The 25,647-nt window shown below is 39.2% G+C and overlaps 1 protein-coding gene across 2 annotated transcripts; it reads right to left on the reverse strand.

Annotated features, from left to right (window-relative positions):
• Nucleotides 1-61: 61 nt before the first annotated feature.
• LOC107832557 (transcription factor GTE12) lies at nt 62-6,561 on the reverse strand. 2 transcript variants are annotated; one of them, XM_075250175.1, is made up of 11 exons: nt 6,283-6,561; nt 4,331-5,256; nt 4,133-4,196; nt 3,949-4,050; nt 3,803-3,855; nt 3,651-3,711; nt 3,477-3,560; nt 3,259-3,377; nt 3,106-3,172; nt 761-882; nt 62-525 (listed from the first exon to the last, which is right to left on the reverse strand). In XM_075250175.1, exons 2-11 carry the CDS (start codon nt 5,240-5,242, stop codon nt 292-294), a joined length of 1,818 nt encoding a protein of 605 aa, XP_075106276.1. In that variant the 5' UTR covers nt 5,243-5,256; nt 6,283-6,561; the 3' UTR covers nt 62-291. The 2 variants fall into 2 exon arrangements, with proteins under 2 accessions (XP_075106276.1, XP_075106277.1); XM_075250176.1 differs by having other exon boundaries at nt 6,268-6,401.
• Between the last annotated feature and the right edge of the window lie 19,086 nt (nt 6,562-25,647).

The raw sequence follows: 25,647 nt of genomic DNA on the forward strand, positions 1-25,647 counted from the left end.
AACCATGTTATCCTAGACAATGTTCTTGTCTGATCATATCTCTGGGACGTAGAGATGGATATGCATAACTGGAACCTTGAAATCAAAGATTGAAGCGATTGAGTCCATCTTGCTCTACTTAGTATATCACAAGCTGGAATACTTACACATATATGCAGTTAAATACATTATTGCACTATGAACAAATAAAGGGTGGGATAAAAATTGATGCGCATTTACACAGAGCAGTCTACTATGGACAAGAGGCAAGGAACAAGAAAAGATTGACAAAAATGTGCAGAGGCACCGCCTCTATGCCGATATCTCCCCATCTTCCCAGTCTCCATTCAATATTTCATCTTCATCATCATTGACGTAATCCTCTTTGATGCATAAGCCAAGCCTTTCCAGAGGGTTGTCCCCCAATATGATTGTGAATCCATCTCCATTACCAGTGAGATTCTCAGCTTCTGAGCAGCATTTACATAGTTTTTCGAGGTCTCTTAGTATCTTCAAATTGTCTTCAAATTCAACGGTCCTTTCCATCTGTTCAGGCAGAAAAAAATTTTTTACTTGAGGACTACAATTGGGATAAAGAAAAGGAATTCAGTTATTATAATCTGTACGGGGATATATTTTCTTCATTTGTTATTTCTACTCTCGCTTCTTCCTTACTTTTTTTCAATTCTGGAAAGAGGGAGTATTGGCGGTTGGGGAGGGATGTGTAAGAGTGGGTTGGGGGCAGAGGGGAGGAGGGATAGCTTCAAAAGTAACTGTCAACCTTCTGTAGAGCAATCCGGGCTGCTTCCCGTTGTCTCTCCCGCTGCATCTTTAAATCAGCCTCTGCCTTCCTTCGAGAGGCAACTTCCGCAGCTTTAAGTTCTGCCTCAATGCGAGCTTTCTCTGCACACACCCAATGTTCTGTTAGAGAAACAGCACACATGAAATAAAGAAAATCATGTACAGTTAACTTGAGATGTAACCACTTAATACAGATATGTACTGCCTGTCTCTCTCGAAATATCACAGATTTATCCACTGAGTCGACTACCTCAAAAGAGAGATATAATGAAAAAAGGCCATCAACTACTTCAGCCACACAACACCTAGATTCACTCCAAGGTAGGTGTGGGCATAATAAATAACCAAACCGACGAAAATTTTGATTATGTGATTTGATTGTTCCGTTATATTTTTTGGTTTGGTTTCAGGTGGAGAATTTAAAATCTTCAATTATTTGGTTGGGATTCGGATATTTCCAATAAAACCCCTAAAACCGCAGTGTTTTTCTATTTTTCTTTAGCATTTAAATATCTCATGTTCTTAGAAAGTTGGGATTTTGCAACTTCACTTAAGCCTCACAAAAACTTCTTCCAGTGTTGCAATCTTTCTCGGTCATTCTATTTTCTCACTTTTACAACCAAAGGGCACTAATATTTTGATTGGAAGCATGTGACTCACACAAAAGATACTTAATGAATCATCAGATAGTATCTATTTGCTTTATCTGTCACTTTGTATGGAGCATCAAGAATTTTCAGTTGTTTATTATCTCATTTTTTAGAGTGAAATTAACCATCCTGATGCTATTGTTTCTTATTTGCCATAGTGAGAGCTAGGGGTGGCAAAATGGTTAAAAGAAAACAGTTAACCACCCATATTATCCACTAAAAATGGGTTGGATAATGAACTTTTTAAAAATGGGTTAAATATGGATAAGAACCATATTATCCATTTAGAAAATGGATAACCAATGAGTAACCAATGAGTCTAACTTTTATATTTGTAAAGCTTCAAATTGAGGGTTCCTCAAGTTAGTGAGACTAAGAATTCTCTCAAAAGTGATCATATGCAAGAATTCATGGATAATATGGTTACCCATATTATCCGCCGTTTAACCCATTTTTTATCCGTATTAAATATGGGTCGGATCGGATAATTGATCCGTTTTTTCATTACCTATTTTCGACTCGAACCATATCCGACCCGACCAGCCCGTTTGCCACTCCTAATGAGAGCTTTAGTACAAACATTTTAGTATATAAGATTACTTTTGTATTATGAGTTTGCACGATAAACATTAGTTTAGGTTTCTCTTCCCTCTAGAAAGATTTTTTGGAAAAAAAACCTACATTTGTTGTTTATGAAACTATCTATATCTGCAGAAAACATGCTAAATCTAGATATTAGCTCACTTGGCAAAGGTTGAGAGATTTGAGGCTTAGGTCACAAGTTCGATCCCTTAGCCAAACGAACTAAGCCTAGTATTAAGTGGAGAAGGATACAGAGGCCAGCCCAGCATCTCCGAGTTTTGGAGGCTGTAGTTGGTCCTAAGGGTTGGCTCCAGATTGCTCAGGATAAAAAATAAGATATGCTTAAGATCTAATTTAGTTTGAAATTACTGATATCCATTTAATATACCGATGCAATATGTTGAAAGTTTCCAATACACATTAATTCGCCAAATCTCATAGCTAATAAAGAGGAGAAGGCAACAAAGCTAAAACTCAGAAAAACCAATCCAGGAAAAAACAAACCTAGAAGGAAAAAGCCAATCAGCCTGAGCTTGCTTTGGTTTGAATCGGTTTTTAAATCAAATTCAAACACTACAAGACCAAACAGGAAAAACTTGATACACGCCTTAAAGAACTTGTTTTTGGTTCAGATAGTTTGAAGCTTCTGTCCATTCAGCTACTATAGCCTATTTTAAAACAGGGCACTCCAGAAGATTAATTAACATCACATTAAGAGCTTTCTAGAATCCATGGCAGGACTAGAAATGGTGATAGTGCATAAAGCATCAGCTGGCCATTAAAAAAAAAAAATATCCTTTTGTCTTGTATAATTTTGTTTTGATTCATAAGTAAGCAATCCTCTATTTTATCTGGCATCAATATTGATAACAAGCCAGATAGAGATTGTGATTCCACGTTAGTGTGTCGAAATTACTTTTTGAGATGGAGTGTGTTGAAATTACTTAATAGTTTTTTTATATAGATAAAACTGCTGGAGTTTATTATCCCAATTCCATTTGAGCTACTACCATAAGAAGTCAATCAATCAATCACACAACATAAACTATCTTACCTTCGATTATAAAAAAAATTAAAAAAAAAAACATCTTACCTTCAAGCTTCTGCTTTTCTAGTTGGGCTCTTTCCTGCTGCATACTATGCAGATCAGCCTTATCACCCTGATTCAGCAATAAACAGCTGTCTCAAACCAAACTTAAATAGTGTATGTAATGCGTTCTCTCAAAAGGAAAAGGCAAGGAATTACATCAACTGGAAGAGATTTCTGTTTCGCTTTGATAATAGTGTCAGCAAATCGGCTCTTCAGCATTGCAGCCCGTAGTGCTTTAGTCGGGGACAGATCAATGTTCATAAGAGGATCCCAGCCTATTTCCAGAAAACAGTCATCAGCAGATTAGGCTTCAGTTCATTGGCCTTCTTGGGTACCCAAAAACATGATAGAAAGAGTACAAGCAACATACTCACCTTCATCATATGTAGTAGTGGAAGCACAGATTGATCTACTTGGACTGGAACAAGAGTTTTCTTCATAAAGTACTCCTAGACCACCTGCATATTGTCGGCAACAGCATGTCAATACGAAGATTAATATTTTTTTATGCATGCTAGTGAACAAATATAAGAGTGTTTTGCAATCACCATGAGAGTTCAGATCAGCTCTGCATGAAACTGATGCCAATGAGTTTGTCACCTCTCTGTCCTGAAAATGCATACAAGGTGTCAGTTGGAAGGAAAGGAATGGCAAACGCCCTAAATCTATTCAAAGATATTTTAACCATCAAGACACCGACCCTTTTAGGAACACCCGAATGATCTTGTACTAGCTTTCTTTCTGTTGGAAAATCTGAATTGCAAACAGAAGTACAACTTGTTTATTAGCAATTGAAGATTTGAGCTCCAAAGCAGCTGAAGAAAGAAGGGGGCAGAACAAACTTACTCCTGGGACGAGCATGGGTATCAACACCTTGAAGGTGGCAAGCAACAGTGTTTGCTTGTTGCTTGGTATTGGCAGAGCAAATAAAACCTGTGCTACTACTATCTGTGCCCAAAAAGACACATCTCCAATCAGCCCCTGGAAAAGATCCATAAGAGCAGAAATTTTATACCCGGCCTTTTCATACCTTTTTGAAGAGTCTCCTGGGACGACAGATGCCCACCACTTTGTTTTACACTAGCGGGCTCTGCCTGTAAAAAAAAAAGCACCAATTAGATAACATTTTAAGAGTTACAAAAAAAGATAACGGTTTAAAGTTTCCTTTGCAATAAACAGCTATTATACCAGTTGAAGTTCGATCGTGTGACTAAGATAAACTTCTTACCTTTTCTGTAGCTAAATTGGAATAAGCTCTAACCACCCTCTTCAATTCCAATAGTGTGTTATCATCATACTTATCCAGGTCCAGGCTAAGCTTCTCTTCTTTAAGACCCACCAACCCAAACTTTTGGAGAGCATTCTGCATTTTCTTAATTACATTTCCCCTAAGTAAATCAACAAGTTCTTTCTTCAGCTTTTGCTTCTCCTCCAAAGGCATTAGCCTCTTGCTCAGACCATTAGCATGAGGTGCAGATTTCTTAAAGGAAGTCTCCCTTGTATTCTTAAAGTCATTTCCTTTATCACTTGAAACACAATCCTGAATGAATTTTTTGCTCTCAGATTTCCACTTACCTTCCAGCAGCTTCCACCTCTGATTAAAAATATTATCTAATCTCTTAGCCATGAGATGAAAATCATTATTAGGAGGATTATACTTCATCGCATTTGCAAACGTCAACCTCACATCAGCAGCAAATGCATCAACATTGAAGTACACATTGCCATCCAGTTTAGCTTTGACTGTCCCCAAATCCATTGGTCTTGTAATTATAGTGAAGTAGTCGGGAATATTATATTGGACTGGATCCACTGGTACAAGGAAGGGCCACCCACTAGGATGAGCCATCAAGGCTTTCAGAATGTTACCACATTGTTGCTTTACATTCCGATCCATTTTCCGCCTTTTCTCTCTTTCATTGTCCAGCACTAACTCAGGTCCACGTTTATTAGAGTCGGATGGCATAGGTAGTTTCACCTTTATATTCATCTCAGAGCCTCCCCCAGATTCAGCCCGCACCCCCTTGGAAGAAATTTTTATTTTCAGCTTCTTCGTCACCATGCTATCACCAACATTCATGGTGGGCAACTCCAGGAGCTGAAGAGAACTGTTCACTTTCGGAGATTGAGCAGTAACCATTGAACATACAGACCCTGGAAAATATAGAGTAAAGGAAAGGAATTAAAAGGGAAACCAGATGGCAACTTAGACAGAAATTTTTGAGATAAACTTTGATATGAGTACAAAGCAAACTAAAAAAATGCAACACTTGCCCAACAAAAGAGATGATTTAAAAACAAAAATCGCCTTGATATCAAGACTAAGTTTATCACTTGCAAGTAACCAAAATCCCACAAGACAGAACAAAGCAAAGAAATTGTTATATACTCCTAAAACAGGGACTTTAAAAGTTAGCATAAGCTCTTAGTTAATGTACTATACTTCCTTTTTTCATTATTAAGCTCTTCAACATGAAAATTCTTTTTTTTAAGCATGAAATTTAGATGGCAACTAAAGTGTATGATCTCATCATCAAACTAAGAACTGATCAATATTGACGGAAAATTTGATGTATGAATAATTTTTTCCGGAATTATGAAGTATACAGAATAGTTGCCAAATACGAAAAAAACTAAAGGAGATGTTGCCACTTTTTGAGAAATTAAAAAAACTTCAGAGAGTTGAAGCAAAAGATGAATTTAGAAAAAAAAGATAAGTTTTATGTTCCCCATGAATTACATACAGAATTCAAACAAAGCTACAAATTCCAAAAGCAGATGAATACTTTTCCCCCAAAATTAAGCGCATGCATAAAGAAGGAAGTTGAACCAAATAACGAATTCTCAAAAGCATCATGCTTATTTTTCCCCCAAAACAAAGAGAGAAGCACAAGAAAATGATTTCAAAACATAATCCCATAATCTTTCTGCCCCTAAAAATCACACAGAAAGAACCAACGGAGTTGAATCAAACCAAATCAATTCATACAAAAAGACCCATGATTTTATTTACCCTAACTCACACACAGAGAACCAACAAAGTCGAACCTAAACAACCAATTCCCCCAACACACAAAGAACACGATCAATCAAAGAACTATGATATTCAACAAAAAAGAAAAAAGACCCACAATTTATTTAATAAATTCGCACAAAGAAACAAACCTGATACTGAATTACCTGAAATTAAAATCAAAACCCCATTCAAGCCGAGATCAGCTTTCTTCGGAAGGTTAAAAGTTCTTAACAACAGAACTGAAAGAAGAGAAGACGGGCTCTGAGGGCCCTCTCCCCGATGCAGAAGGTGAAAGTTTTGGGGTAGTGGAAGAAACAAAACTGCTATGAGTAGAAGCGTAGGGCTTATAGAGAGAGAGTAAAGAGCGAGCGAGTCTCAGAGGTTTTAGGGTTTTAATCAATTCTTTGTGCCGTCGTTTCCTTGTCTCCCTAGTATGTGCCGCCTTTAATATTATAAAAAGACCCTTTAACCCTTTGAAGGAATTTGGAATATACCTGCTTTTATTTATTGTTTTGCTTGAGCCCCAAGTTTAGGTTTACTAGTGTGTACTTAGTAATTAGTGATGACATAAACTTGGAAATAATTAATTTTATAAGTTTACTCGAGATTAAAAGGATAAAATTTGTGCTAGTTCTTGCGTATAAAAATTAATTCTTTAAAATAATTAATATTTTTGTTAGAATTAAATCTAATGAATTGTATTTTTTATTGTTCATTTTCGTTATAGATAATATATGAGGCCTTCGTTTTTTATGTTTCACTAATCTTAAAGTACGCGCTTTGCGCGTGTAATCATACTAATGAATACAAAGCTTCAAATAATTAGATTAATATTATTCGTCTACTTTAGTTTAACTGGATACAGAATTTAAGAAAATAGAAAAGAGAGACCTTTGAAACTTGTAATCTTGCACATATCATAATATTTGAGTGGCTATAAATATGTATTATTAAAGATAAAATAAAATATTTATGTTTAATTATTTTCAAATTTAAAAGCACTATTAAATTTTTAAATGAACTAAAAAAGAAATAGTATTATTCTTTTTGGAATGAATAGACTATCAAATAATATATTTGATCTCAAAAAAGAAAGAAATCTTGCTATCACAAAAGTTCTCAGATACTAAGAGTTTAGTTAATTGAAAAATACTTTTACTCATGTGATGAATTTAAAAAAGAACTAAATTTAATTTTTTTGCTAATCAATTAATGTAAAGATTTAGTTATTTCTTTTCTACTTTAAAGGTAACTTAATTTAAACACTTGATTATTTTTTCCTCGAAGTTAAATGTAATAACTTATTTTTATTATTCAGATTTTAAATATCATCTCATCACAAATTTTTTATAATTTTAACTAAAATTATAATTTTTTCGACTAAGTATTCTACTCTCAAAGAATAAAAAATTTAACCTGACATTTTCTTTTGAATCTTTATTTTTATTGACTCTTGCCAACATTTTTTTTTCTCTTTTATAATTAAATGTTTTTATCCGTTCTAATTATTCAATGTAGTTTTAAAATAATGTCTTACAAAAATAAATGAATAAAAACTTCCTTTTAAATGGAAAATAAATTGTTCGATATGATTGTGTTAAGTATTCAATTTATAATTAAAGAGAATAATGAACCGTATGTTCATGTGATTTTATTCCTTCTCATAGTTCCTAACTAATTTCATATATTTGTTGATTTCCTACTAATTCAACTAATTTCTATCTTTTAATAAAAGTTAATTCTAAAGTTATAATACTAAAAAAATTAACGTGGAAGGGTTCAAATAAAGCAAGGATATATGTAAGTTGAAATCTTTAACAAATTTTAATGTAACGACCCGACCGGTCGTTTTGAGCTCTAGCACGTCGTTCAGGAGTTTGAGGCCATGAGCAGCTTCACTTCAGGTATTATGACTTGTGCGCACGGTCAGAATTGAATTCCGGGAAGTTCGGAGTTTATTTGGAAAGAGAATTCTCATTGCGGGAGCCTTAAGTTAAAAGAATGGATTAAGATTGAATTTTTGAGTAAACGACCTCGGATTCGGGATTCGAAGGTTCCAGCAGGTTTGTATGATGATTTCGGACTTGGGCATATGTCCGGATTGAATTTTGGAAGACCTGGGAGCGTTTCAGCGCCTATTGTGGAAGTTAGCATTTTGGAAGAATCTCATAAGTTTGGGTTGAAGTACATTTCAATATTATCAATGGCCACTTGGGATTCCGAGCCTAGGAATAGCTCTGTATGGTGATTTTGGTATTGGGAGCGCGATCGGAAGTGAATTCGAAGGTCCGTAGGTCATTTTGGAGTCATTTGGCTAAAGATAGAAATTTGATGGTTCTTGAGAAGATTGACCGGAAGTGGATTTTTTGATATCGGGGTCGGATTTTGATTAGGAAGTTGGAGTAGGTCCATAATATCAAATATGACTCGTGTACAAAATTTGAGGTCCATCGGACGTGATTTGATAGGTTTCGGCATCGAATGTAGAAGTTTGAAATTCTAAAGTTTATTAATCTTGGATTGGAGTGTGATTCATGGTTTTAGCGTTGTTCGATGTGATTTGAGGCTTCGAGAAAGTCCGTGTTATGTTTTAGACTTGTGCTGGTGTTTGGTTTGGAGCCCCAGGGGCTCGGGTGTGATTAGGGATAACTTCGGAGTGATTTGCTAAGAAATAGGATTGCTGATACTGGTATGATCGCAATTGCAATGCCTTGGTCGCAAATGCGACCTCGCATTTGCGAGTTTCTGTTCGCATTTGAGAGCATGGGCTTCTAGGGGAAAGTTTGCATTTGCGAACGAAGGATCGATTTTGCGAGGCTGTCACCTTCGCATTTGCGAAGAATATTGTCGCAAATGCGACCATGGCAGGGTAGGCTAGGCTTGGCATTTGCGATGCAATTGTCGCAAATGCGACATCGCATTTGCGAGCCGGATGTCGCAAATGCGACATCTGCGACGGAACTCAGGGCTTTTTATCCCGAGACTTAGCCCATTTCTTTCATTTCCCACTTGGCCTTAGGCGATTTTTGAGAGCATTTGAGGAAGGATTCCATCATCATCAAAGAGGTAAGTAATTTCTACACATCATAAGTTAAATACATAGATTATGGATAGATTAACATGTGAAAATTAGGGAAAATCAAGGGTTTTAGATAAAAAAACCTAGAATTTGGTAAAAACAAGATTTAACCACGAAATTGTTAGGGAGTGAAGTAATATATATATATTCTTTATCCTTAGGTTATGGTTAACAATTTTCTTCAAAAATTTCCGAAATCCGGGCACGTGGGCCCGAGGATGAATTTTAGGAACCTTACATTTAGGGTTGGGAAATTGGTTTAATAATTAGAATATGAACTTTTGAGCATGTATTGACTAGTTCAGTTCTTACCCTATTTGAATAGTTTTGGATCGTTCGGCTCCAAATTGGAGGTTTGAGCGCGTTCTTGAACCGGAATATAGGCTTCGGAGCGAGGTGAGTCTCCTTTCTAACCTTGTAAAAGGGAATTGTCCCTATAGGTGAGTTAATTGGTTATGTGCTCCTATTTGTGGGGGCTACGTACGCACAAGGTGACAAAAGTCCGTGCGTAGCTACTATTATGCTATTGTTCGGGTAGTCTAGGACCCAAAAACATGTTGTACTTGGAAATATTTGTAATCCTATTGATGGTTTGAATTGCTTAAATCACATCGGATTAGTAAGTGAATTTTTAAAAAACTGAGCTTCATTTTCTTGAATTGTAAAATGAGAATTAGATTTTCCTTGGATATTTGTTCTCTGATGAAGTCTTGATTAATTGTTTGAATATGTGATTCTATGTGTACATGCGTCTCATGTATGATTCGCGAGCAGGGTATTTGTTTATTTTGTGTTGACCGTGTCGTATGGATGATTCGCGAGTGGGGTAATAGATGCATCTATGGTTCGCGCCGTTCGACCCTCGGCAGTGCACATTTTACATTTATGTTGGATCGGGTCGTACAACCTCGACATGATATGCGCATGCTTGTATTGTTGCTTGAGATTTATAAATGTTGACATTTGCCTTTCCTGGCCGGAGATAAAGTGATAAAGATAATGAAAAGTATATCTTTGGAAATCCATTATTATTTGGGAAGTTGTTTACCTGCTATCTGGCTTTATGAATTATAATTGTTGTTTTATAAAATTCCCTGATCTTCTCACATTTTTACTATATTATCATTGGACCACTAGTAAGTGTCGAAGTCGACCTCTCGTCTCTACTTCTTCGAGATTAGACGGGATACTCATTGGGTACACGTTGTTTTTGTACTCATACTACACTTGTTGTGCATTTTTATTGCACAGGCACATGTATGTCTAGTGGCCTAGTTGGGCGCAACGGCATGGTTGATACGGAGACTTAGGTGAGCTGCACTTCTCGAGACGACCCGCAGCTAGCAGAGTCTCATTCAGAGTATCGTACTGTATTTTCTTTTCTGTCCAATTTATATTTCAGGCAGTAGTTGTATTACATTATTTCCTAGAAACTGCTCATGTACTTGTAACACCGGGTTCTGAGATGACTATGGGGTAATCTGTATTAACTTCTAGACATTCTTTTATTTATTTAGTAAAGATTATCTTTTACTAGCCAAATTGAAGGAAAATCATAGTTTTCACAATTATTTAAACGAAAATTTAATTAAGTATTTATGGTTGGCTTGCCTGACAGCGGTGTCCGGCGCCATCACGACCCTTAGTGGAATTTGGGTCGTGAGAAGGTCCTAAATTTTAGAACTTTATGCATAATTCAAATAAAGAAAAAATGTATTGATTAAAATTTTAGTTGCTTTTAAACTCAAAAATTTTAGAAAAAATTATCAAATTCGAATTTAAATATATATATTGAAGTAAGAAAGTTACCATATATAATTGACATTATGGTTAAGCCAAGTGGCAAGCTAATAAATATCAATAGTATATGGTAACTTTATTCTATATTTGACTATTTTAGTTAAATACAAATATAATATATATATACGGAATTTGAATTAAAATATAATTTTGAATTTATAGATAAGTTTTGAGGCTATGCACAGGTTGCTATGATGCTCATGAATGGTTATCGCACGGTATTTGATGTGATGGTGGGATGTTTGTCCATGTGTGGAAGCAGTGTATGACTTGATAGGAGGTCTACTCAGTACATGATTCCGAGATTCGGTATTTCATTTATGGCGGAGAAAAGCAATTGGCCTATGAATGTCCAGATTTGGATCGATGGAGTAACGAGACTTGGTGTTTTCAAGTGCGGTGGAAATTTCTATTTGCGACGCGGTGTCGCCATCCTCGATGGAATATGTTAAGGTCGACAATGTTATGATCTTCTGTGATTCGCCTTTGCGGATGGATATTGTGAAATAGTATTGGAGAAGCGACCGCCAGAGATAGCAGTGTGCAGTGGTTCAGGATCGAACTTGTGATTCTAGTGGTGATGGCCCGAGAAAGATGTTCTTCGGGGAGATTTAAAGTCAGCGGCGAACTGCAGATTCAAATGCTGCAAAAATAGGGTTCAAATCAAGGCAACAACTGGGCATCAAGGGAAGAAGAAGGACAAGTGGGAAGTGTCATGAGATGGTTAAATTTCCAAGGAAGCCAGGTGTAAGGAGCAAAAGTCGAATAGTTGCTTAAAGAAGAGGGTTCAACCAAAGGGGGAGAGTAGCAGAGTAGTCTATGGATTCAGTGGCAGGATAATTACATCATTGAGGAAAGTTTAGAGTGATTTAGGAGTTCAAGTGGACGGTGATAGGGTCTACTGATTTAATTTGAAGTATTGGCTATTTTGCGTCGGGAGGTTGGAGATGACGGAAAGGACTTGCTTGATATGAAAAAGGATACAACATGACTTTGGATATGAAGATATTGTCGCACATTTAGTTGATGTCCTCGAGGAGTGCATGGACTTGTGCAGCTGGTGAATGAGCACGGGCTCAGGTGGGTTATTTTCTGTGAGCAGGTCAGTGGTCGCGTGGTTGGTGAAGCTTCTGCGAAGGATTTTATTGGCTATCTGGTAAGGGGTGGAATATGTGGGTGTTGATAGAGACTCAGAGTGTTCATGAAATGCTAATTGAAGGATTTCGAGGAATCTAGAGGTATAATTTCGTAAGGTCATGTCAATAAGAAATAAAGAATCTTGGTGGGTTTCAGAGATGTGTAATAGTGGCTTCAAGCTAAGTGGGAGAGTCCCACCGCCTATGGTCGGGATGCATGGTCGTCTATTTGTAAGGTTTAGGATTACCAGCATATTGGTGAGTTATTTTAGCTAAAGGAAAGAACATAAGTAGTAATTTGAGTGAACAAATTATTAAAGGTGTGTTATAGTTGACCTTATTGGCTCATGTTCGGGCTTTAGGAAGATTCGGGATTTATGCTTCATACAGAGGTGATTTACAAGGGAAGTGATTCAGGCGGGTGCTTCGTGGAGATGGGTGTTCATGTGAATAAAGGTCCTAGTGGATTCAAAGGTTAAAGTGTGGTGCCTAAGGATTTTGAGTCCATAAGTATGGTTAAAAATCGAGCTTTGTAGAAGATTATGATAAGAGGCTCGGAATGTTCTATGATATTTTCAACTTGCAGTGTAGCATTGGGAGGAAAATGAGAAAAAGACTTCAGATTCGTAGAGGAATTATCAGAATGGGTGTATCAGTTGAAGATGCGAATGTGCGTGCAAGGAGGGTGTGAAACGGTTCATGGGTTTGGAGACAATATGGTCTCGTGGAATGGGGTTACTCAAGATAAGTGCGGATTTAGGTTGGTGATGTAAGGAATGAAGCTATTATTATCTCTAAGGCAAACTAAGGATGAATTAGAAGAAGATAGATTGATTAGCCATGGTTGAATTGGCATAATGGTGGCGGTGATCAGGTTCTTCAGCGTGATTAAGTTATGCATGTGATTTATGGCGGTACGTGCGAGGCTTGAAGGCTGTCGTAATTGATTTTATTTGGAAGTATTCAAGTATTATGGCCTTGTTATGTGTAGGCGGATCCCGGAAGGGTCATGGTAGTTTAGACCACTACTTGAGGATTTGAATGTTCTGCGGTTTTGAGAATTCACTCGTGTGTAGTTATGGTTCTCTTGGAATGAGTTAAGTAAAAAGTTTCTATGTGATGAAGTGTTTACCCTAATAGTGGTTCAGGAGTTATGATGAAATTCTTGTACTATCGCATATTGGCTTGTTAGGTGCAGTAAGTAGTATGAAATTTGAAAGTGAGGATCAAGGTTGCGGTTCGGTGTTTGACGAGGTATCACGAGCTCGGATGAGCAAGAAGTGGATTTGGATATTTGGAGTAAGCTGTTATTGTCTTCAGCGTCACCTAAGATCAGGATTTTGTGTCGGAGGCTTTGCATCTTGGTTACGGATTCTTGATACGCTCTACAACAGTAGTGTGACCGGTGGTATAGATGTGCAGACTCGTTATCTAGTGTGGAAGGTCGTGGGAGCGTACCTCACGGGAAGATTGTATAAGTGTGACATGTAGTCACTTGATTGATTAAAGATTTAAACCAAGTATGAAGATCGTGGTAATATCACTAATTTGAGAATTTATGCCTGGAGGGCACTCGACTTATTGGGTTGTGGACCGTGGAGGATTGCCCCGGTTATGATAGTAGTTCTCGTGTGTTATGAGAAAATGGGAGTTATTAAGAACCTTCGAAAGGTTATTAGCCTAGTTCAGTGTGATCAGAATTAGCTTGAGGTTTGTGGGTGGATCTAAATGTGAATATGGACTCTATATCAGGCCAGATGTGTTCATTTCAGCAATGCGCTCATTTGGACAAGTAGTCGGGGTACTATTTCGTCGTCAGCTATTTCATGTAATGATATATTACGTCGTATAAGTTGTGAGACGGCTTGATGAATTTTTTATGTGTTGAGGTTTTGTGTAGAGATGATGTTATATGAGCAGGATGGCTCTCGAGATTCAGATCGTATATCACACCTCAGTTGTGCTTGAGTTTTGTAGCCTATGGCACCATATGTCTCCTCAGAGATGGTATTATGCACTTAGCGTACTTGTGACCGATATTCAGTATTGTGTTGTGATGAGCAATTTAGCTCGATGTATATCTCCTTATGTGAATTCTATGTGTGGATTGGGTGGCACGCCACCATGGGTATGTTATTTGGATTTGCACGCCGCAACAGTGTGATGTTGAGTACAGTTCCCTATATCTGTTTTTATGTGTTTTGTTTCCTATTTTTCTGAGGGAAACTCATATTAGCTGTGTGCCCGCATCACATGTATGATTCGGGAGCGGGGTGTCTGTTCAATTATGTTGACCGCGTCGTATGTATGATTCGTGAGCGGGGTAATTGGATTTCCTTTTCAGAGTTCGTTTCCTTTATGTATCATGTTCGAATTGATAGCCTATTGGCACATTGGGATAGTATATGAGACTTTTTTATCATATTCGGGGTGGCTTATTGCCTGAGCAGTTCGTACTGGGTGAGACGAGATCGTAGATTTAGGATTATTGCAATCTGATTATATGAAGTATATTAAGGATCGAAGACCATTATTTGGTTCAGAATGAGGTGATTGTTCATGTTAGGAGTATATACCCAATGAATTGTTGATTCGGCAGTTAGTTATGAATTTCTACACATCTCTCCCATCGTGGCAGTATTGTAAGAGTTAGAGCAAGACCTATGTATGTCATGAGGTGCAATGGGAGCATTAGATTCATGGAATTTCGACTAAATTGATCAGAGAATGTTATTGTGGAACTGTGAGTAAAGTGGTGCAAGGTGTGAATTCAGCCAAGGTATGCAGTCATGTTTTGGTGCTGCGTGTAGTTATTGATTCGGTGAGCGTATGTTGGAACAGGCCTGGCAGAGAATTCTAGATGTTGGAATTGGGCTCTAAGGCTTATTTGCCTAAGTGAAAAAGGGTATCTTTAGATTGATCGAGCTAGGGTGCCCAGCTGAGTTGTGGTAGCAAGGGTAGGTGCTCGAGGTGTTAAATAGTGATTTCGGGCAACTCCAGCACAGTTCTTAGCACGTTCAAGGATGAGCGTATGTTTAAGTGGGAGAGAATGTAACGACCCGACCAGTCGTTTTGAGCTCTAGCGCGTCGTTTAGCAGTTTGAGGCCATGGGCAGCTTCACTTCAGGTATTATGACTTGTGCGCACGGTCGGAATTGAATTTCGGGAAATTCGGAGTTTATTTGGAAAGAGAATTCTCATTTCGGGAGCTTTAACGTGACAGAATGGACTAAGATTGAATTTTTGAGTAAACGACCTCGGATTCGGGATTCGAAGGTTCCAGCAGGTTCGTATGACGATTTCGGACTTGGGCGTATGTCCGGATCGGGTTTTGGAAGACCTGGGAGTGTTTCAGCGCCTATTGTGGAAGTTAGCATTTTAGAAGAATCTCATAAGTTTGGGTTGAAGTGAATTTTAGTGTTATCAATGCCCGTTTGGGATTCCGAGTTTGGGAATAGCTCCATATGGTGATTTTGGTATTGGGAGCGCGATCGGAAATGAATTCGGAGGTCCGTAGTTCATTTTGGAGTCATTTGGCTAAAGATAGAAATTTGATGGTTTTTGAGAAGTTTGACCGGAAGTGGACTTTTTGATATCGTAGTCAGATTCCGATTCCGGAATTTGGAGTAGGTCCCTAATGTCAAATATGACTTGTATGCAAAATTTGAGGTCAATCGGACGTGATTTGATATGTTTCGGCATCGAATGTAGAAGTTTGAAATTCTAAAGTTCATTAAGCTTGGATTGGAGTGCGATTCATGGTTTTAGCATTGTTCGATGTGATTCGAGGCTTCGAGCAAGTTCGTGTTATGTTTTTAGACTTGTGCGGGTGTTTTGTTTGGAGCCCCGGGGGCTCGGGTATGATTCGGGATAGCTTCGGAGAGATTTGCTAAGAAATAGGATTGCTGGTACTAGTATGATCGCAATTGCGATGCATTGGTCGCAAATGCGACCTCGTATTTGCGAGTTTCTATTCGCATTTGCGAGCCTGGGCTTCTAGGTGAAAGTTCACACACTTGCAAACGAAGGATCGATTTTGCGAGGCTGTCGCCTTCGCATTTGCGAAGAATATTGTCACAAATGCGACCAGGGCAGGGTGGGCTAGGCTTCGCATTTGCGATGCAATTGTCGCAAATGTGACATCGCATTTGTGAGTCGGATGTCGCAAATGCGACATCTGCGACTGGAACTCAAGGCTTTTTATCCCAAGACTTAGCCCATTTCCTTCATTCCCACTTGGTCGTAGTCAATTTTTGAGAGCATTTGAGGAAGGATTCCATCATCATCAAAGAGGTAAGTAATTTCTACACATCATAAGTTAAATACATAGATTATGGATAGATTAACATGTGAAAATTAGGGAAAATCAAGCGTTTTAGATGAAAAACCTAGAATTTGGTAAAAACAAGATTTAACCACGAAATTGTTAGGGAATGGAGTAAAATTTATATATTCTTGATCCTTAGGTTATGGTTAACAATTTTCTTCAAAAATTTCCGAAATCCGGGCACGTGGGCCCGAGGATGAATTTTAGGAACCTTGCATTTAGGGTTGGGAAATTGGTTTAATAATTAGAATATGAACTTTTGAGCATGTATTGACTAGTTCAATTCTTACCCTATTTGAATAGTTTTGGATCGTTCGGCTCCAAATTGGAGGTTTGAGCGTGTTCTTGAATCGGAATATAGGCTTCGGAGCGAGGTGAGTCTCCTTTCTAACCTTGTAAAAGGGAATTGTCCCCATAGGTGAGTTAATTGGTTATGTGCTCCTATTTGTGGGGGCTACGTACGCACAAGGTAACAAAAGTCCGTGCGTAGCTACTATTATGCTATTGTCCGGGTAGTCTAGGACCCAAAAACATGTTGTACTAGGAAATATATGTAATCCTATTGGCGGTTTGAATTGCTTAAATCACATCGGATTAGTAAGTGAATTTCTAAAAGTTTGACCTTCATTTTCTTGAATTGTAAAAAGAGAATTGGATTTTCCTTGGATATTTGTACCCTGATGAAGTCTTGATTAACTGTTTGAATATGTGATTCTATGTGTACCTGCGTCGCATGTATGATTCGCGAGCAGGGTGTTTGTTTATTTTATGTTGATCGCGTCGCATGGATGATTCGCGAGCAGGGTAATAGATGCATCTATGGTTCGCGTCGTTCGACCTTCGGTAGTGCACATTTTATATTTATGTTGGATCGGGAAGTACGACCTCGGCATGATATGCGCATGCTTGTATTGTTGCTTGAGATTTATAAATGTTGACATTTGCCTTTCCTGGCCAGAGATAAAGTGATAAAGATAATGAAAAGTAAATCTTTGGAAATCCATTATTATTTGGGAAGTTGTTTACCTGCTATCTGGCTTTATGAATTATAATTGTTGTTTTATAAAATTTCCTGATCTCCTCATATTTTTACTGTATTATCATTGGACCACTAGTAAGTGTCGAAGTCGACCTCTTGTCTCTACTTCTTCGAGATTAGACAGGATACTCATTGGGTACACGTTGTTTTTGTACTCATACTACACTTGTTGTGCATTTTTGTTGCACGAGCACATGTATGTCTAGTGGCCTAGTTGGGTTTAGCGGCATGGTTGATACGGAGACTTAGGTGAGCTGCACCTCTCGAGACGACCCGCAGCTAGCAGAGTCTCCTTCAGAGTATTGTACTGTATTTTCTTTTCTGTCCAATTTGTATTCCGGGTAGTAGTTGTATTACATTATTTCCTAGAAATTGCTCATGTACTTGTGACACCAGTCTGGGATGATTATGGGGTATTCTGTATTAACTTCTAGACATTCTTTTATTTATTTTGTAAGGATTATTTTTTACTAGCTAAATTGAAGGAAAATCATAGTTTTCACAATTATTTAAACGAGAATTTAATTAAGTATTTATGGTTGGCTTGCCTGCAGCGATGTCCGGCGCCATCATGACCCTTAGTGGAATTTGGGTCGTAACAAGGTCCTAAATTTTAGAACTTTCTGCATAATTCAAATAAAGAAAAATGTATTGATTAAAATTTTAGTTGCTTTTAAACTCCTAAATTTTAGGAAAAATTATCAAATTTGAATTTAAATCTATACCTATATATATTAAAGCAAGAAAGTTACCATATATAATTGACATTATTGTTAAGCCAAGTGGCAAGCTAATAGATGTCAATAGTATATAGTAACTTTATTCTATATTTGACTATTTTAGTTAAATACAAATATATATATATGCACTTCTGAGAACATTGATGCTATGCACAGGTTGATATGATGCTCATGAATGGTTATCGCACGGTATTTGATGTGATGGTGGGATGTTTGTCCATGTGTGGAAGCAGTGTATGACTTGATAGGAGGTCTACTCAGTGCATGATTCCGAGATTTGGTATTTCATTTCTGGCGGAGAAAAGCAATTGGCCTATGAATGTCCAGATTTGGATCGATGGAGTAACGAGACTTTGTGTTTTCAAGTGTGGTGGAAATTTCTATCTACGAAACGGTGTCGTCATCCTCGATGGAATATGTTAAGGTCGCCAGTGTTATGATCTTCTGTGATTCGCCTTGGTGGATGGATATTGTGAAATAGTATTGGAGAAGCGGCTGCCAGAGATAGCAGTGTGCGATGGTTCAGGATCGAACTGGTGATTCTAGTGGTGATGACCCGAGAAAGATGTTCTTCGGGGAGATTTAAAGTCAGCGTCGAACTGTTGATTCAAATGCTGCAGAAATAGGGTTCAAATCAAGGCAACAACTGGGCATCAAGGGAAGAAGAAGGACAGGTGGGAAGTGTCATGCGATGGTTAAATTTCAAAGGAAGCCAGGTGTAAGGAGAAAAAGTTGAAAAGTTGCTTAAAAAAGAGGGTTCGACCAAAGTGGGAGAGTGGCTGAGTAGTATATGGATTCAGTGGCAGGATAATTACATCCTTGAGGAAAGTTTGGAGTGATTTAGGAGTTCTAGTGGACGGTGATAGGGTCTACTGATTTAATTTGAAGTATTGGCTATTATGCGGTAGGAGGTTGGAGATGACAGAAAGGAGTTGCTTGATATGAAGAAGGATACAACATGACTTTGGATAGGAAGATATTGTCGCACATTTAGTTGATGTCCTCGAGGAGTGCATGGACTTGTGCAGCTGGTGAATGAGCACGGGCTTAGGTGGGTTATTTCCTGTGAGCAGGTCAGTGGTCGCGTGGTTGGCAAAGCTTCTGCAAAGGATTTTACTGGCTATCTGGTAAGGGGTGGAATATGTGGATATTGATATAGACTCAGAGTGTTCATGAAATGCTAATTGAAGGATTTCGAGGAATCTGGCGGTATAATTTCGTAAGGTCATGTCAATAAGAAATAAAGAATCTTGGTGGGTTTCAGAGATGTGTAATAGTGGCTTCAAGCTAAGTGGGAGAGTCCCACCGCCTATGGTCGGGATGCATGGTCGTCTATTTGTAAGGTTTAGGATTACCAGCATATTGGTGAGTTATTTTAGCTAAAGGAAAGAACATAAGTAGTAATTTGAGTGAACAAATTATTAAAGGTGTGTTATAGTTGACCTTATTGGCTCATGTTCGGGCTTTAGGAAGATTCGGGATTTATGCTTCATACAGAGGTGATTTACAAGGGAAGTGATTCAGTCGGGTGCTTCGTGGAGATGGGTATTCATATGAATAAAGGTCCTAGTGGATTCAAAGGTTAAAGTGTGGTGCCTAAGGATTTTGAGTCCATAAGTATGGTTAAGAATCGAGCTTTGTAGAAGATTATGATAAGAGGCTCGGAATGTTCTATGATATTTTCAACTTGCAGTGTAGCATTGGGAGGAAAATGAGAAAAAGACTTCGGATTTGTAGAGGAATTATCAGAATGGGTATATCAGTTGAAGATGTGAATGTGCATTCAAGGAGGGTGTGAAATGGTCCATGAGTTTGGAGACAATATGGTCTCGTGGAATGGGGTTACTCAAGATGAGTGCGGATTTAGGTTGGTGATGTAAGGAATGGAGCTATTATTATCTCTAAGGCAAGTTAAGGATGAATTAGAAGAAGATAGATTGATTAGCCATGGTTGAATTGGCATAACGGTGACGGTGATCAGGTTCTTCAGCGTGATTGAGTTATGCATATGATTTGTGGCGGTACGTGCGAGGCTTGACGGCCGCCGTAATTGATTTTATTTGTAAGTATTCAAGTATTATGGCCTTGTTATGTGTAGGCGGATCCCGGAAGGGTCATGGTAGTTTAGACCACTACTTGAGGATCGGAATGTTCTACGGTTATGAGAATTCACTCGCATGTAGCTACGGTTAAACAATTAAACAATAAGAAACATTCTAAGCATGAACAAATAAACCAAAGTAGCAGATGATATCATAAATATGCGGAAGAACAATCCAACTCAGCCCGATACTAGGGTGTCACTAGTCATGAGCATCTATAAATCCTAATACAAGTCAGGTAAGTCTATAACTATTACAATTGTCTGAAAAGAGATGGAAATGACAAAAAGGGAGAAATAAGGGACTGCGGACGCCAATCAGCTACCTCTTGAACTTCGAATGTCCGCCGGGAGCTCTCAACTCGCACTGGCAGGATCAGCAATGCCTGAATCTGCACATGGGGTACAGGGAGTAAAGTGAGTATTCCAACTCAGTAAGTAACAAATGTAAATAAAGACTGAAAGCAAGAAGTCACGTAAGGCACAAAGCATTCTATAAGGAAGCAGTAAAACCATTTAAAAATCAGTGAATCAGTAAAAGATAGGAAAAAATCCTTTATCTCAAATGTAATTTCATGAAAAAAAGCATTCTTCAGCAATTACGCAGGTAATTGACAGTCAATTAAGAAAAATAAACACATAAAGGTTCACCTTTCGGGCATAATATCAACAATTTCGCCCCTCGGGCAACATCTCAGAACCATACCAGCCCCTCGGGCAATCACATAGATTAATACCAGCCCCTCAGGCTCAATATCACATCTCAATGGGTACCCATGCTTACTGGGGGTGTACAGACTCCTAGAGGGGGCCCCTTACGGCCCAAGCGCAATATTAAGCCTTGTCATGGCATCATCACTAGGCCCTCGGCCTCATATCAATCAAGCCACCTCGTGGCGTACATATCTCAGGCCCTCGGTCTCATAATCAGTATCAAATGATTCCTCATAACATAGGCCCTCGGCCTTACTCAGTCAAAAATCCTCACAAGCCACTCATGCATAAGTAAAACATGATTCTCATCCCAAAAATATCATTTAAAAGATCATGTAAGTGTTAAAATAGAGTAAACATGGCTCAGTACGAAAAACAGTGAAATATAACATGACTGAGTTCAGTACAAAGTCAAAACAGTGAGGAAATACTAGTAAAAATCTCTGAAGGGTTCAAATAGTTAGCACAAGGCCCAAATATGGCATTCAGCCCAAATCATGATGTTAGCAAATAGATTTCAGTCAAATATGCGGTAAAATAGTCATTCGGGACAGACTAAGTCACAATCCCCAACAGTGCACGACCCCACGCTTGTCATCAAGCGTGTGCATCACCTCAATATAGCACTACGATGTGCAATTCGGGGTTTCAAACCCATAGAACATTATTTACAATCATTACTTACCTCGAACCGGTCAAATCTCTAGCTCGCGACGCCTTTGCCCCTCGAATCGGCCTCCACTCGCGTCGAATCTATCCAAAATCAGAACGAGGACGTCAAATTATGCTAAGGGAACGAAGCTCAAACGAAAATAATCAAATTATACCAAAAATCCTGAAACTACCAAAACCCGACCCCCAAGGCCCACGTCTCGGAATTCTATAATTTTTACATTAATAGATTCCTTATCTCCCCACGAGTTCATACAGATCAAAAGTTCTGAAATCCGACCTTAAATGGTCCTTCAAATCACTAAGCAAAGGTCTAAGTTTCCAAGCCCTAGTTTCCCCAATTTTCACCCTTAATTTCCATGATTTCTAGCTCTAATCCGTGTAATAATAGCATAGGAACGAGTTTTAGGTCCAAATTCCTTACCTCAATGAAGTTCCCTTGAAATCCCTCTTTCAAATCGTCCAAAAAGCTCTCAAGCCGAGATAAAAAATGTTGAAATTAGCTAAAATTTGCGCGAATGCCACAATTTATACTTTCTGCCCAGTCATTTTCGCATTTGCGTCACAATACCCGTTTCTGCAGTACCGCATATGCGGCCACATAACCGCTTCTGCGGTTCTTCACTTAATGGACCAAAATCGCACCTGCGCTCAACATTCCGCACTTGCGGCTTCGCATGTGCGTTCCCAAAACCGCATCTGCGGTTCCTGACAACTCCTCAATAATCTGCTTCTGCGGCTCCTCTTCCGCATGTGCAGCGTCGCGCCTGCGGTCCCCAATCCGCAGGTGCGGAAATACCAGAAGCAGCAAGGTTCAGCAGCTGCAACAAGTCTCAAACCTTTCTGTCAACCATCCGAAATCACCCCAGGCCCCTGGGACCTCAACCAAAAGCACCAACATATCCTAAAACCTTATTCAAACTTATTCCAATCTTCAAAACGCCTCAAACAATATCAAATCGACCAAAACACATCGGATTCAAGCCTAACTTCCTAAAATCTTCCGAATTCCGCTTTTGATCAAAAACCCAACCAAACCATGTCCGAATGACCTGAAATTTTGCACACACATCCCAAATGACACAACAGAACTGCTGCAACTCTCAGAATTCCATTCCGACCCCTATAACAAAATCTCGCCTACCAATCGAAAATGGCCAAAATATCAACTTCGCCAATTCAAGACTAAATCTACTCCAAACCTCCAAAACTCATTCCGATCGCGCTCCTAAGTCCCAAATCACCTCCCGAAGCTAACCAAACCATCAAAACTCACATTTGAGTCCTCTAACACCTAAGTGAACGTCCGGTTGACTTTTCCAACTTAAGCTTCCTCAAAAGAGACTAAATGTCCCAAACCTTACCGAAATCATTCCGGATTCGATCCGACCAACCCGATACCACAAAACACGGATAAACAAAGCAAAAAGAAGCAGGAATAGGGGAAAATGAAGCAATAATTCATGAGACGACTGGCCGGGTCGTCACATCCTCCCCAACTTAAACAAATGTTCGTCCTCGAATGAGTCAAGAGACATGCCTGAAGCCTCAAACATGTAAGGATATCTGCTCTGCATCTCTCGCTTGGTCTCACAGGTAGCCTCTTCCATGGGCCGACCTCTCTACTGCACTTTCACTGAAGCTATATTTTTCGACATCAACTTTCGAACCTGACGACCCAAAATAGCTACTGGCTCCACATCATAAGTCAAATCATCATCCAACTGAACCGTGCTAAAATCCAAAACATGAGACGGGTCCCCAATATACTTCCGGAGCATAGAAACATGAAATACCAGATGTACACTCGATAAGCTAGGTGGCAAAGCAAGCTTATAAGCCACCTCCCCAATCTTCTGAAGCACCTCAAAAGGCCCAATGAACTGCGGACCCAATTTCCCTTTTTCCTTCCAAATCTCATAACACCCTTCATGGGTGAAACCTTCAATAAAACCTTTTCACCAACCATGTAGGACATATCTCGAACCTTCCTATCAGCATAGCTCTTTTGCCTTGACTACGCTGTACGAAGCCTCTCCTAAATCACCTTCACCTTTTCTAAAGAATCCTATACCAAGTCTATCCCCAATAGCCTAGCCTCACCTGGCTCGAACCAACCAACTGGAGATCTACACTGCCTCCCATACAAAGCCTCATATGGAGCCATCTTAATACTCGACTGGTAGCTGTTGTTATAAGAAAACTCTATAAGCGGTAGAAACTGATCCCATGACCCTCCGAAATCAATGACACAAGCACGCAACATGTCCTCCAATATCTGAATAGTGTGCTCAGACTACCCGTCTGTCTGAGGGTGAAAAGTTGTGCTCAACTCAACCTGAGAACCCAAATCTCGCTGCACAGACCTCCAAAACTGCGATGTAAACTGAGTGCCCCTATCTGAGATGATGGAAACTGGGACACCATGCAAACGAACAATCTCCCGGATATAAATCTCTGCCAACCACTCTGAAGAATAGGTAGTACACACAGGAATGAAGTGCGCGAACTTGGTCAGCCGATCCACAATCACCCAGATAGCATCGAACTTTCTCAAAGTCCGTGGAAGTCCAACTACAAAGTCCATAGTGATCCTCTCCCACTTCCACTCTGGAATATCTATCCGCTGAAGCAAGCCACCCGGTCTTTGATGCTCATATTTCACCTGCTGACAGTTGAGATAGCGAGCTACAAATTTCACAATGTCTTTCTTCATTCTCCTCCACCAATAGTGCTGCCTCAAATCTTGATACATCTTTGCGGCACCCAGATGAATGGAATACCGCGAGATATGGGCCTCCTCAAGGATCAACTCCCGAAGCCCATCCACATTGGGCACACAAATCCGACCCTGCATCCTCAACACCCCATCATCACCTATAGTCACATCTCTGGCATCATCGTGCTAAACTCTATCCTTAAGGACAAGCAAATGCGGATCATCATACTGGCGCTCTCTGATGCGATCGTATAAGGAAGATCGAGAAACCACACAAGCCAACACCCGACTGGGCTCCGAAATATCTAACCTCACGAACCGATTGGCCAAGGCCTGAACATCAACTGCAAGAGGTCTCTCCCTGACTGGAATATATGTCAAACTTCCCATACTCATTGCCTTTCGGCTCAAAGCATCGGCCACCATATTGGCCTTTCCCGGATGGTACAATATAGTGATGTCATAATCCTTAAGCAACTCCAACCACCTCCGCTGCCTCAAATTGAGTTCCTTATGTTTCAACAAGTGCTGGAGGCTGCGATGATCAGTAAACACCTCACAAGACACACCATACAAGTAATGCCTCCAAATCTTTAACGCATGAACTATGACAGCTAACTCCAAATCATGAACAAGGTAGTTCTTCTCATGGGGCTTCAACTAACGAGAAGCATAAGCAATAACTCTACCCTCCTACATCAATACACAACCAATACCAACTCTCGAAGCATCACAATACACGGTATATGAACCTGAAGCTGATGGCAAAACTAACACTGGAGCTGTGGTCAAAGCTGTCTTGGGCTTCTGAAAGCTCTCCTCACACTCATCCGACCATACAAATGAAGCACCCTTCTGAGTCAACTTGGTCAAGAGCGATGCGATAGATAAAAATTCCTGAACAAAACGATGATAATAACCCGCCAAACCAAGAAAGCTACGAATCTCTGTGGCTGAGGATAGTCTGGGCCAACTCTGTACCGCTTCTATCTTCTTCGGATCAACCTGAATACCCTCGCTGGACACCACGTGTCCTAAGAAAGCCACTGAACTGAGCCAAAACTCACACTTGGAAAATTTTGCATAAAGCTTCTCCTCCCTCAATCTTTGCAACACAACTCTCAAATGCTCCGCGTGCTCCTCCTGACTACGCGAATATACCAGAATATCATCAATGAAGACTATGACAAACGAGTCAAGATA

This window comes from Nicotiana tabacum, chromosome 3, assembly GCF_000715075.1.
Source record: "Nicotiana tabacum cultivar K326 chromosome 3, ASM71507v2, whole genome shotgun sequence".
NCBI lineage: Eukaryota > Viridiplantae > Streptophyta > Magnoliopsida > Solanales > Solanaceae > Nicotiana > Nicotiana tabacum.

What these genes read in the sequence shown, in the direction of transcription:
- LOC107832557 (XM_075250175.1), bottom strand. Translation starts at nt 5,242, where the DNA reads ATGGTTACTGCTCAATCTCCGAAAGTGAACAGTTCTCTTCAGCTCCTG. An exon ending in CCAGGAGACTCTTCAAAAAG is followed by an intron (nt 4,051 to 4,132) that starts GTATGAAAAGGC and finishes TTTTGGGCACAG; the next exon opens with ATAGTAGTAGCACAGGTTTT. An exon ending in AGAAATCTCTTCCAGTTGAT is followed by an intron (nt 3,173 to 3,258) that starts GTAATTCCTTGC and finishes TTGCTGAATCAG; the next exon opens with GGTGATAAGGCTGATCTGCA.